At 36.5% G+C, this 13,665-nt stretch overlaps 1 protein-coding gene across 1 annotated transcript; it reads left to right on the plus strand.

Moving 5' to 3' along the window:
• The first annotated feature begins 226 nt into the window (after positions 1–226).
• On the plus strand, positions 227–12,991 carry LOC114422197 (circumsporozoite protein-like). Its single transcript, XM_028388461.1, has 2 exons — positions 227–295; positions 12,671–12,991. The coding sequence occupies exons 1-2, from the start codon at positions 227–229 to the stop codon at positions 12,989–12,991; spliced, it is 390 nt and encodes a 129-aa protein (XP_028244262.1).
• The last annotated feature ends 674 nt before the right edge of the window (positions 12,992–13,665 follow it).

A 13,665-nucleotide genomic window follows, 5' to 3' on the forward strand; every position in this document is an offset into this window, starting at 1 on the left:
TGCTCAAAATTGGATACATGAGATTAAGAAAATCTTCCGAGTGATGGCGTGTTAGGAGGAGTAGAAGGTTGCTTTTGGTACATACATCCTAGTAGAAGAAGCTAAGTATTGATGGGAGAACACTCCCCAATGCTTGGAAGCTGAAGGTCAAGTTGTGACCTAAGAAACCTTCAAGAGGGTATTTCTAGATAAATACTTTCTTGAAAATGTTAGGAACAAGAAGAAGATGGAGTTCCTAGAGCTCAAGCAGGGGAACATGATTGTGCCTGAATATGCAACCAAGTTTGAGGAGCTGGTGAGATACTTTCTTCATTATCAAGGAAGAGATGGTGAAAGTTCAAAATCTCTGAAGTTTCTGAACAGCTTGTGACATGAGGTGAAGCAAGCTGTGAACTATCAAGGTGTCTATCAGTTTCCACTATTGGTGAACATGTGTCGGATTTGGGATGAGGACTCCTAAGACAGGGTGGCCTATTATCGGAGTACGAGCCCAATGAAGAATAAAAAGAATGAATCTCAAAATCGGGGAAAACCATACCTAACCCCTCCTAAGCAACATGGTAATAGCCCCAACAATCAGAGGACTGGTGCTATGGGGTTTACTAGTGGTAATGATAGCAAACCCACTACTTTCTCAATCCTAATCATTTGTTTTAAGTGTGGTAAGCCAAACTACATCTCCTCAAATTGTGTCGATAAAGACATGAAATGCTTCAACTGTAGGCAAAAGGGACATATTTAGAGAGATTGTCCTTATCCCAAGAAGGAGCAGAATGGTGGGGGTCTGAATGACTAAGCTGGACATTCGAAGGCCATGAGAAGAGTCTTTACTGTAGAAACAAGCTTCATGATGATGAATCAAGTTGATTCAAGTAGTTTTGATAATGACAAAGATGGTGACAAAAAGCCCAAAGAATGATTTCAAGATTGAGTCAACAAGTTCAAAATCAAGTTTAATTTCAAGTTTCATGAGAAGAAATCAAGAAGATTCAAGAATCAAGAGAAGTTTGATTTCAAGATTCAAGAGAAGATGAATTAAAGATTCAAGAAAATAAATCAAGAAGACTTCACAAGGGAAGTATTGAAAAGATTTTTCAAAAAACAAACATAGCTCAATTTTGTTTTTCAAAATAGTTTTTCTCAAAATTTTCTAAGTTACTAGAGTTTTTACTCTCTGGTAATCGATTACCAGTTTCCTATAATCGATTACCAGTGGCAAAGTTTGATTTCAAAAAGTTTTTAACCGAATTTGCAACATTCCAATTGATTTCAAAATGGTGTAATCGATTACAATATATTGGTAATCGATTACCAGTGTATTTGAACGTTGAAATTCAAATTCAATTGTGAAGAGTCACATCTTTTCATAAAATGCTTTGTGTAATCGATTACATGGTTTTGGTAATCGATTACCAGTGACAAGTTTTGAATAAAAATCAAAAGATGTAACTCTTCCAATGGTTTTCAGATTTTTCTAAAGGTTATAACTTTTCCAATGGTTTTCTTGACTAGACATGAAGAGTCTATAAAAGCAAGACCTTGACTTGGATTTCAACAACTTTGACAAACTTTTCACATACCTTTAAACATCTTTTTGAACTTCTTCTTCGTCTTCTTCCTTTGCCAAAAACTTTCTAAGTTTTCTGGTTTCCAAACCTTGTTCTTTCACAGAAAACAAAAGTGTGCTATATCTTTTCATTCTCTTCTTCCTTTGCCAAAAAGAATTCGACAAGGACTAATCGCCTGAATTCTTTTTGTGTCTCTCTTCTCCCTTCTCCAAAAGAACGAAGGACTAACCGCCTGAATTCTTTTGTGTCTCTCTTCTCCCTTTGCCAAAAAGAATTTTCCAAGGACTAACCGCCTGAATTCTTTTTGTGTCTCTCTTCTCCCTTATCCAAAAGAACAAAGGACTAACCGCCTGAATTCTTTTGTGTCTCCCTTCTCCCTTGTCAAAGAATTCAAAACGACACAGTCTGAGAATTCTTTTGATTCTTCCCTTTCCCTTAAACAAAAGATTTCAAAGGACTAACCGCCTGAGATATCTTTTGTTTCCCCTTCACAAAGTTTCAAAGGACTAACCGCCTGAGAACTTTGTCTTAACACATTGGAGGGTGCATCCTTTGTGCTACAAGTAGAGGGTACATCTACTTGGGTTGTTGTAACTAAGAACAAGAGAGGGTACATCTCTTGTGGATCAGTTCAAGTGGAGGGTACATCCACTTGGTTGTTCAAAGAGAACAAGGGAGGGTACATCCCTTGTGGATCTTTGCTTGTAAAGGATTTTACAGGGTTGAAAAGAAATCCCAAGGACCGTAGGTCGCTTGGGGACTGGATGTAGGCACGTGTTGTTGCCGAACCAGTATAAAACTCTTGTGTTTGTCTTCTTCTTCCCTACACTCTTTAATTTCCGTTATGCACTTTAATTATCGCTTTTACTTTTGGTTAAGTTTCTATTTCTGTTCTTTACTTTCTTAACATTATAGTAAAAGCCAAATTGAATCTAGTAACATTAAGAAGGATAGATTTTTAATTAGTAAAGGTTCATTAATAATTAATTCAACTCCCCCCCCCCCTTCGTAATTATTCCGAGGCCACTTGATCCTACATTTACTCTTAACGATGTTGAGGCTTCAAAATCCAAAGATTTAATTGAAGGTAAATGTTTCATAAGTGAGATTCCCTTACTTGTGCTATTCGATTCCGGTGCGACCCATTCATTTATATCTTGTTCGTGTGTGGAGAATCTTAAGCTTTTTGTGTCTTCTTTGAATAATGATCTTGTGATAGAGACCCCAACTAGTGGTTTCATGTTAACTTCTGATGTGTGTTTTAATTGTCCTGTAGAAATTTCTAGTAGAACATTCTTGATTGATTTGATTTGTTTACCTTTAAGCCAAATTGTTTCTATTTTGGGTATGGACTAGCTATCTTCCAACCATGTCTCATTAAACTGTTTTGATAAAACTGTGGTGTTTGATGATTCTTAAGTGAGTAAGGATAGGATGTTTATCTTTGGCAACCAAGTCATAACATCTTCGAAAGAATATGCCCAAGTATACATGATCATGTCTAACCTGGAAGTAGAAACCAAGGTTTCCATGGGTGACCTCCTTGTGGTCAGAGAGTTTCCTGAGGATGTATTCGGTTTACCACCTGAGAGAGAGATAGAGTTTTCCAAAGACTTGGTACCCGATGCTAGACCCATATCCATAGCCCCTTATAAGATGTCTCCTATAGAGTTAGCCAAGCTTAAGAAATAGATAGAGAATTGTTGGATAAGCAGTTTGTGAGACCCAGTGTGTCTCCATGATGAGCACTAGTGTTGTTAGTGAAGAAGAAAGATGGGACCATGAGGTTATGTGTAGACTACTTCCAATTGAATAAGGTGACGATCAAGAATAAGTATCCTTTGCCTAGAATAAATGACCTTATGGACTAGCTGGTAGGAGCTTGTGTGTTTAGCAAGATAGACCTTAGGTCAGGCTACCATCAGATCCGAGTGAAGTCTGAGGATATTCCAAAGACTGTTTTTAGGACCCGTTATGGTCACTAAAAGTATCTAGTCATGCCTTTTGGTGTGACTAATGCCCCTGTGGTGTTTATGGATTATATGAACCGAATCTTTCACCCCTACCTTGATAGTTTTGTGGTAGTATTCATAAATGATATTTTGGTGTACTCGAAGACTAGAGAGGAACATAAGGAGCACTTGAGGATTGTGCTATAAACTCTTAGGGACCGACAACTTTATGTGAAGTTGTCCAAGTGTGAGTTTTGGTTAGAGAAAGTTAGTTTCTTAGGGCATGTGATATCTCAAGGTGGTATAGTTGTAGACCCCTCTAAGATAGAAGTTGTCCTTGAATAGGAGAGTCCTAAGTCTATTTTTGAGATTACAAGTTTTATGGGTTTAGCGAGATATTACCGGAGATTCATAGAAGGTTTCTCCAAGTTAGACTTACCTTTGACCAAGATAACTCGCAATAGTCAAGCTTTTGTGTGGGATGCCCAGTGTGAGCATAGTTTCCAAACCCTTTAGGAGAAGTTGATGACTGCGCCCATGTTAGTTTTGCCTAACCCAAGAGAACCCTTTGAGGTGTATTATGATGCATAAAAGATGGATTTAGGAGGAGTGTTGATGCAGAATGGCCAGGTAGTGGCCTATGCTTCTAGGAAACTCAAGACTCATGAGAGGATTTATCCCACCCATGATCTGGAGTTAGCTAATGTAGTTTTTCCCATAAGATGTGGAGGCATTACCTGTCTGGCAAGTTTGAAGTGTTTAGTGATCATAAGAGCCTTAAGTACCTATTTAGCTCGAAAGAGTTGAACATGCATCAGAGGGTATGGTTAGAGTTTCTTAAGGATTATGATTTTGATCTTAGCTATGATCCTAGCAAAGCCAATGTAGTGGCTGATGCCTTGAGTTGGAAATCCCTACATATATCTACCATGATGGTTAGAGAGCTGGATCTCCTAGAACAGTTTTGAGACCTTAGCCTTGCGTGTGAGATTACCCCTAACAGTGTGAGACTGGGAGCTTTGAAGATTACTAGTTAGTTGTTAGGAGAGATCAGAGAGGGCCAAAAGTCTAATCCTTTTCTGAAAACTCAGTTAGAAGCCATAATGTCAGGGAGAGATAGTAGTTTCAATGTGGGATCGAATGGATTCTTGCGATTTCAAGATAGAATGTGTGTCCCCAATGTGCCCGAGCTTAAGAAGATGATCTTAGAGGAAGAAAATAGGAGAAACCTGAGCATCCACCCTGGTGCTACCAAGATAGAATGTGTGTCCCCAATGTGCTCAAGTTTAGTCTGTGCCATCTAGCATAGTGTCTGATAGAGATCCTGGATTTGCCTTTAGATTTTGGGAAAGTCTAAACAAAGCGTTGGGAACCAAGCTTAGGCTAAGTTAAGTTCAACTTACCACCCTCAGATTGATGGCCAGACTAAACACTCCATTCAGTCGCTGAAGGATCTTTTGAGGGCATGTGTCTTAGAACAAAAGGGAAGTTGGGAGAGTTTTCTGCCATTGATAGAGTTTAGCTATAACAATAGTTTTCATTCTACCATTGGAATGGCTCCCTATTAAGCCCTGTATGATAGAAGATGTAGGACACTCCTGTGTTGGCTAGAACCTGGAGACAACCTCACCTTAGGACCTAAAGTGGTACAACAAACCACTAAGAAGGTCAAGTTAATCCAAGAGAGGATAAGGACTACTCAGAGTAGGCAGAAGAGTTATCAGGACAAGAGGAGGAAAGACCTGAAATTCGAGGTTGGTGATCATGTATTCTTGGGAGTCACTTCGTGGACTGGGGTTGGTCAAGCTTTGAAATCCTGAAAACTCATACCTCGTTTTATCGGTCCTTTCCAAATTCTGAAAAGAGTTGGTCCTATGGCATACCAAATTGCATTACCCCTGTCTTTTTCTAACCTCAAAAATGTCTTTCATGTGTCTCAACTTTGTAAATATATCCATGATCCATCTCATGTGGTCAAATTGGATGACATTCAAGTGAAGGAGAACTTGACGTATGAAACATTGCCTTTGAGGATCAAGGATAAACGAACAAAGCACTTAAGAGGGAAAAAGATTTTGTTGGTCAAGGTGATCTGAAGAGGTGCATTCGAAGAGGACGCAATGTGGGAACTAGAGAGTCAAATGCGAGAATCCTATACATCCTTGTTTAAGTCAGGTAAATTTCGGGGACGAAATTTCAAAAAGGGTGGGAGAGTTGTAACGCCCAAAAATTTTGATAACTAAAAATCAATGTTTAATGTATTTCTTGTGTTATTTAATTATTTGATTGATTTTGATGAGTTGAGGTGTTGTGTGAATTAGCTATGTGTGATTGCTTGATGTGGATGTTAGCTTATGTAGAGTTTGATTGACCTATGTCGAAATTGTGAGATTTCAAGTTTTACCCAAACTTGTTCCGATAAAACCACGATCACAGACTCGTTAACCGTTGGATCGCCTTTAAACTTGAGATGTAGGTTCATGACTCACGTCCACACATTTTGACTGTTGGGATTATCTAGATACCATTTTTGGACAGTTTTCCTAGCGAGACTGTAACCACCTGACTCTCACTTAGGAAAATTAGGCAGCAAGTGTCGAGGTCAACCTGCGATGCACAGGCAACTCCTCCCTCCCCCCCTCCCCCCATGGTGATCAAACTGAGTCTCATGGGAGTTCCAAACCGAGTGACATGCCCCCAAGTACAAGTATTCCCCCTCATAAGAAACTACAAGTACTTATTGACAAAGTTTATACTATTTCTATGCAATATGAAGTATGAAACATGGGCACCATCAATGCACTGACCATGGATAATTAAAGATTCTAAGCCATCCCCCTCCAGAGATAATTAAAACTCTTTAACCACTCTATTTCCCCCACCAGGGATATCCATCATGACCACAACACCACCCATGTACATACAGAGCATACATCATCATAATGACATTTTCAACTTTAACATCTTATCTCAATGTCATTATCAACATCAATGTCATCTCATCATCTTACTATCATTCTCAACATCAACATCATCTCATCTCAATGACATTATCAACATCAACATTATCATCTCATATCAACATAATAATCAATAGCAACATTATCTATTATCAATATCATCTTCAATAACAACATCATTCTCTATCAACGTTATCATAAACATCAACATCACCTCATATAAATTAATATCATCAATAACAATATCATCAGTAGATCACATTCTACATATACATACATATATAGTTCATGCCTGAGATTCACACTCCCCAGGTCTTCAGACAACATAAGTCTAATAAAAATAATAATGTCATCTATCAATAACAGACATATCGCATCCCATTAGTTGAAAACATTATTTTTCTTGAAAACCAGTATACACAGGGATAAACATGCATTCCTATAATTGGGTTCCTTGACCCCAATTATGGTATCAAAACCATAAAATTATAATAAACTCCCCTCACCTATCATGAGCTCTCCGTCAGCTCCTCTCTATGTCGCTCAGAGACCTTTCTCATTCACGTTTGTCAGTCCAAACACAAGTTTCTATATACCAAATCGAAAGGAATTTCATATAGATTTAAAAAAAATAAGGTTAACAATAACATTCGGGGTCAATTACCTCTATCAAAACAAAATGGGCTAAGGGATGTTTCGAGTTCTATTACAAGGAAATGTCATTTTGAAATTCTAACCATGCCAATGTGATCGAGGTTTAGCGAAGATCACAAAAATAACATCAATTTTATAAAAATATAACTTTTACAACGTCTCATTTTCAAGGTTTTTTCAAAGGAAGTGTAAAAATACCCTATTACGATACCAAAAACACAAGACACTAAGAAAAGCTCAAACTAACCTGGAGAAAGATATAGAAGTCAAGATTACCTCAGAGAAACTACGAAAAAAAAGATTGATGTTAGAGATAGGGGGATCAACATGATGAACAACCTAAAGGCTAAAGCTTCAAGCTCATGGAAAAACTTAAAGAAGTTTTGAAGAAGGTTTGGCTTTTACATGCCTAACTCCCTTGAGCGGTATTTGTATTGGTTGTTATCTTGGTTGTTGCATCTTAGTACATATGATATTTGCATTGCATCATGCATCATCAAGGTTAGTGTGAAGAAAAGTTTCTAAGTTAGAAAAGTTTCTTCAAGAGGCAAAACTCTCTATTTTAATCAATTACAGGGTTGTCGTAATTGATTACAACAAACTGTCTGAAGCTTGAAGAGTTAAGTCTCGTATCAAATTAATTGATTACTGTAGTGTCATAATCGATTGCACTATTGTTTGAGACAATGACTGATTTATTCAAGAGTCTCTGCTTTAATCGATTACCAAGTGGATTAATTGATTACTTCTCTCTCGTTTAGTTGTTCAGAAGTGAACAAGAATACTTTAATCGATTACTTAGAGCATCTAATTGATTCCATTGTTCTTGAGTTATTTCCATATGTTAGGAAGAAAACTTTAATTGTTTACTTAGATAATCTAATCGATTACTTCATTGAATTAATCGATTACTTTGTAGATTTAATTTATTACAGGCGATTATAATTTTTTTCTCTATAAATAACCAACTTATGTTCACTCACATACACATCAACATAACAACACATCTCAAAAATAACATCTTAGCCTCTGAATTAGCAAGATCTCGTGTTGTCATTAGTGAATAAGAGCAGAGAAGAAAAGAGCTTTATAGTAACTCACAACTTCTTAATCGTTTGGTTATGAAGATCTTTTCTTGGAAGTGAGTTGTGTCTTTTGAGTTGAAGAATATCACCTCCTCAATCCAGTAAGGTTTTTGTGGAAAGATTGGTCAGGTTGTATATCTCTTACTCGGTTTTTTTTTGTGTATGGTGTTACTTGATCTTTTTGGTTATGCATGAATCACTTAAAGCATGCTAGAATAGGGTTTTCTAGTTTGGGCTAAGAGTAGAGTTCTCTTAGGCTTATACAAAGGACCCTAGTGTTGGATGCCTTAGTCTCTTTTTTTGGGGTGGGAATTGTGGATTGGTTGTGATTGCTTGTAAGGATTCTTGATACATAGTGAAAATCTAATTCTGGTTTTGGATTAGATAACTGGATTAGCTTCTCTAGTAATAGAGAATGAACCAGTATAAAAAAATTGTGTCTTTCTTCTCTTGTTCTAACCTTTTTCTCTCATTCAAGTATTAATAAAAAAATTTCATAAAGATTCAAGTTTTATATTTGTGAAAGAAAGGATGTTAATGAAGGATCATGTTTAAGGAAGGCTTGATTAAATATTGATTACATTCTATTCATATATGTGTTTGTGATACGATTCATACAAAAGTTTTTTTGTAACTGTTTTTTAAAAGATACATTTTTTTCAATTGAGAGCTTGTTCTCCACCAAATCCTTGAGATGGATTCTGAGGATTCCACTCCGTTTAAAACATTTCTCTCCATATGGTGGTTCAACAGCAAGTAACAACAGCTCGTGACGGCCACCGGTGGTCGTGGGTGGTGGAGGAGGATTTTATAGGGTGGTTTGGTGGAGTTTTGAGAGGGAGGTGTGAAAATCGTGTTTTCATGCTGAATAATGTATTTATAATCTGCAGATCTAGCTTTGCAAGCTTGTCTTGCTAAGTGGGAATTCACTTTTGGCGCTAAGTGCGAATTCCTCTCGGGTTGGTATTGCGCTTAGCGAACTTCTCGCACTAAGTGAGATGTAAAAAGTTTTTATTTTTCAAATCCCAACTGTCAAAATGTGAAGACCTGGGTTATGAACCTACATTCCAAATTTGAAGTCGATCCAACGGTTAATGAATCCGGGATCATGGTTTTACCGGAACATGTTCAGGTAAAACTTGAAATCTCATAATTTCAACTTAAGTTAATAAAAGTCCACATAACTTAACATCCATATCAAGAAAATCACACATGGCTAATTCACACAATACTTCAACTCATCCAAGTCAATCACATAATCAAATAACACGAGAAATACATTTAAACATTGATTTATAGTTAGCAAAATTTCAGGGCGTTACAGAGACAAGCGTGCTTAGCGCAATTCCCAACCTGAGAGGAAAATTTGCTTAGTGAGATGAGCGTGCTAAGCACAATTCCTAACCCAATAGAGAAATTTGCTTAGTGAGACAAGTGCGCTAAGCGCAATTCCCAACCCGACAGGGAAATTTGCTTAGTGAGACAAGTGCGCTAAGCGCAATTCCCAACCCGAGAGGGAAATTTGCTTAGTGAGACAGTGCGCTATGCGTAATTCCCAATTGAGGAGGTAACTCACTCAGCGCCAAAAGTGAAGTTTCTCTTAGCGAGACGAGTTCGCTAAGTGAGATCTAGAGATTATAAATACATCCAAAAGCGTAAAAATAATCATTTTAGCTTTCTCTCTCTCTCTAAACTTCCACCTAAAAACCCTAACCCCTCCTCCACCACCACCCACGACCACGGGTGGTCGTCACGAGCTGTCGTTGCTTGCCGCCGGACCACCGTACAGAGAGAAACACTTTAATTAGAGCAGAATCTTCAAAATCCATCTCAAGGATTCAGTAGAGAATAGAGCTTTGAACCTTTTCTTTCGTGTTTTCTTATGTTACCTTGATTTTTAAGCCTTCTCCTAGTTAGTTTGAGTCTATCTTTGCATCTCTTGTGACTTGGGTACCATTAGTTGATGTTTTTACACTTCCTTTGAAAAACCCTTGAAAATGAGACGTTGTATAAGTCACCACTTTCTTATATTGATGTCGTTTTTGTGACCTTCATTGAACCCTGACCATATTGGTGTGATCAGAATTCCAAAATGACGTCTCTTTGATGTAGAAACCAAAAACACCATTTTTGTCCATTTTAAAACTAAATGGGTATTTGAACCAAATGTTGATATTAACTTTGCCCTTGAAATTTATACTAAATTGTCTTTGATTTGGTATATAGGACTCTACATTTGGACTGACAAACTTGAACGTGAGAGACCTTCGAATGACGCAGAGAGGAGTCGACAGAGAGACAACGATAGATGAGGGGAGTTTATTATAATTTACGGCTTTTGATACCATGGTTGGAGTTAGGGAACCCAATTATGAGAATGTATGTTTGTCCTTGTGCATGGTGGTTTTCAAGAAAAACAATGTTTTCGACTAATAAGATGCGATATATTTGTTACTGATGAATGATATTGTTGTTTTATTAGAATTATGTTGTCTGATGACCCAGGGAACGTAAATCCCATGCATGAAATTATATGTATATATGTGGAATGCAATTACTGATGATGTTAATGTTTATGATAATATTGTTATCAAATGATGTTGATGTTGATGACGATATTGAGATGAGATGATGTTAATGTCTATGATAATATTGATATGAGATGATGTTGATATTGATAATGTTATTGAGTTGAAATGATGTTAATGTTGATGATAATGGTTATATGAGAGGATGTTGATGTTGACGAGGACATTGAGATGAGATGATGTTGATGTTGATAACAATATTGAGATAAGATGATGTTGATGATGTCATTGTGATTATGTATGTTGTGTATGTACATGGGGTGTGCAGTGACAATGATAGATATCCCTGGTGGGGGAAATAGAGTGGTTAAAGAGTTTTAAGCATCTCTGGTGGGGGATGACTAAAATCCTTAATTATCCACGGTTAGTGCATTGATGGTGCTCATGTTTCATACTTCATATTGCATGAAAATAGTATAAACTTTGTCACTTAGTACTAGTTTTTCATTACAGAAAATACTTGTACTTGGGGGCATGTCACATGGTTTGGAACTCCCTTGTGACTCAGGCTGATCATGTTTTCCTAAGTAAGAGTGTCATGTGGACACACTTAGGCTATTTCCTAACGAATGATACCATATTGTGTTTGAGAGTTGAGGTCAAGTGCATGCATCATACTAAACATGATTGATTGGAATTATGGAAAAATTAATGACTAATTGTTAAGTGTATATTGAACTGATGGATTATTGAGTATGATTATGATTATTGATATAGTTTCCTTGCTAATTATTGTCATCTGATGCTTGTTGATTTCTTTTATAATAAACTCTTTATTGCAATTTTGTACAGTGTGGTTGATACATGTGATGATCACGAACCTTTGTTCGTGGGAGCAGATGAACAACGGTAGATGATATGGAGGGAGATTCTTTTGTGGGAGCCGCTAAGATGACGTGATGACATTAGAATTATTTTAGGAGGGAGTTATGTTTTGTTATCAACTCCTCTACAGTTGGTTCCTTGATTCTATTTTGAATTGGACATGTAAATCACATGCTTAAATATATGTATAAATTAAATTACTTTCTGTCATGTGGATGATGTATGATGATTATTATATATAAGTACTTATTTAAGTTTTTTTGTGTGTTGTTTGATGAATGAATATCACAAAAAATTTACTCTCGTTTTCATAATCAAATTAATGAAGTTTTTATTTAAAAATTGAAATTTACGCGTTTTAGAGTAGCGATATCGTAGCGTCAAGGCGGGTCTTTATAGTGTAAACATTCTTTGAGTGATTAGAATTCATATTCTATCAAACATTTATTATTTGTGAAAGCCATAAGTGGCTTCGTGAGAAAAAAAAATACTTGGGTCTTAATCTTAGGGGGAGATTAGGGGTAGTGCCAGAAGTGACCTAGAGAGTACTTGTTGCAGCTAAAAGTGACATAGAAAATACATGGTTGCAATCAAAGTTTTGATTAATGGAACTCTTCAAGCTTTGAAGAAGAATTAGATGTAACCCAAGAGTTGGGGTGAACCAAAAAACTGTGTTTTCTTTACTGCTTCCATATAACTAGTTCCTTTCTTGAGTTTACTTTTACACTATTGTGTCCATGCTTTGTGAAATGGTTTCTAAACACAAAGTGATTTTGAACCCCTTGGACAAAACCCATCCTCCATTGATATTTGTTTGAGAAAAGCTTTCAAAGTTTTCAAAAGACAAAGTTTTCAAAAGACAAAGTTTTTATCCATCACACTATTCAACCCACTATCCTTCTAGGGTGTTTCAGGTACTTCAACAATGACCTTGGTGGTGGTGGTGGCGTCGAGGGTGGTATTAGTGGTGGTGGTAGCAATCAGTGGTGTCAGTGGCGATGATAGTGCAATGACAGTTGTGGGTGGTGGTGGTGGTAGTATGGTGGTGGTGATGACAGTGACGAAGATAGTATTATTGGTAATGGTGGTGGTGGTGACAATGACGATGGCGATGGCATTGATGGTGCTAATAGTGGTAGTAATGCCGGTGATGATGGTGATGGCGATGGTAACGATGGTGGTAGTGATAGTGGTGGTGGTGGTGATAATGATAGTGGCAATGGTGATGGAATTGATGGTGGCAGTGGTAGAAGTGTTGGTGGTGATGGTGATGTCGGTGGTGATGATGGTGGCAATGACAATGGTGATGATGGTAGCAGTGTTGGTGGTAGCAATGTTGGTGGTTACAACCAATTATGACAGTGACAACGATAGTGGTGGCGATGGTGTTGGTGGTGTGGTGGTGGTGGTGAAAACAAAAAATTTCATTGTCAAATATAGGAAATGTGTATTTTTAAACTAAAAACCAAATTCATAAAACCTTTTTTTTGTTTTTGAAAATAAATGTAAAAGTGTTTTTAAAATAATTTAAAAACTATTTCAACTTCATTTTTTCCAAACACGTATTATTTTGAAAATAGCATTTCAAAATAAAAAATAAAAAAAACTCGCAATCACCCCAAGCGGATCCTAAAAGTATTGTTTTTAATTTTTACTATTATAGTGGTTGAATAGATATATGATTTAGTTAAATATCTATTTGATAATTTTTTATTAAAAAAATTATATTATAAATTAAATCATGAAATTTATTAAAATGTGTTTTGGGTGCATTTATTAAAATAAATTTAATATAACATATAAAGTAACAAATTATTTATAGAAATTCAAATAAATTTCATAAATATTCTTCTAAACATGTTCAATTGGCTTCACCATACTGACATTGATTCGAGAATGAGATTTGTTTTTTCTATTTTATTAAAACTATGATTTGAAAATTAAAAATAGAGTCCTATTTCAAAACTACGCAGATAAAAATTTTGTCATTTCAAGGAAGAATAACCTTTTATTGAAGAAGAGGGAAACAAGTT

The sequence above is a fragment of the Glycine soja genome, chromosome 1, assembly GCF_004193775.1.
Source record: "Glycine soja cultivar W05 chromosome 1, ASM419377v2, whole genome shotgun sequence".
In the NCBI taxonomy this organism is placed as follows: domain Eukaryota; kingdom Viridiplantae; phylum Streptophyta; class Magnoliopsida; order Fabales; family Fabaceae; genus Glycine; species Glycine soja.

Bases quoted from the DNA above. Each gene is read 5' to 3' on its own strand.
- LOC114422197 (XM_028388461.1), top strand. From the start codon at position 227: ATGGAGTTCCTAGAGCTCAAGCAGGGGAACATGATTGTGCCTGAATAT. The intron at 296-12,670 runs GTGAGATACTTT...TGGTGGTGGTAG, and splicing joins CAACCAAGTTTGAGGAGCTG to TATGGTGGTGGTGATGACAG.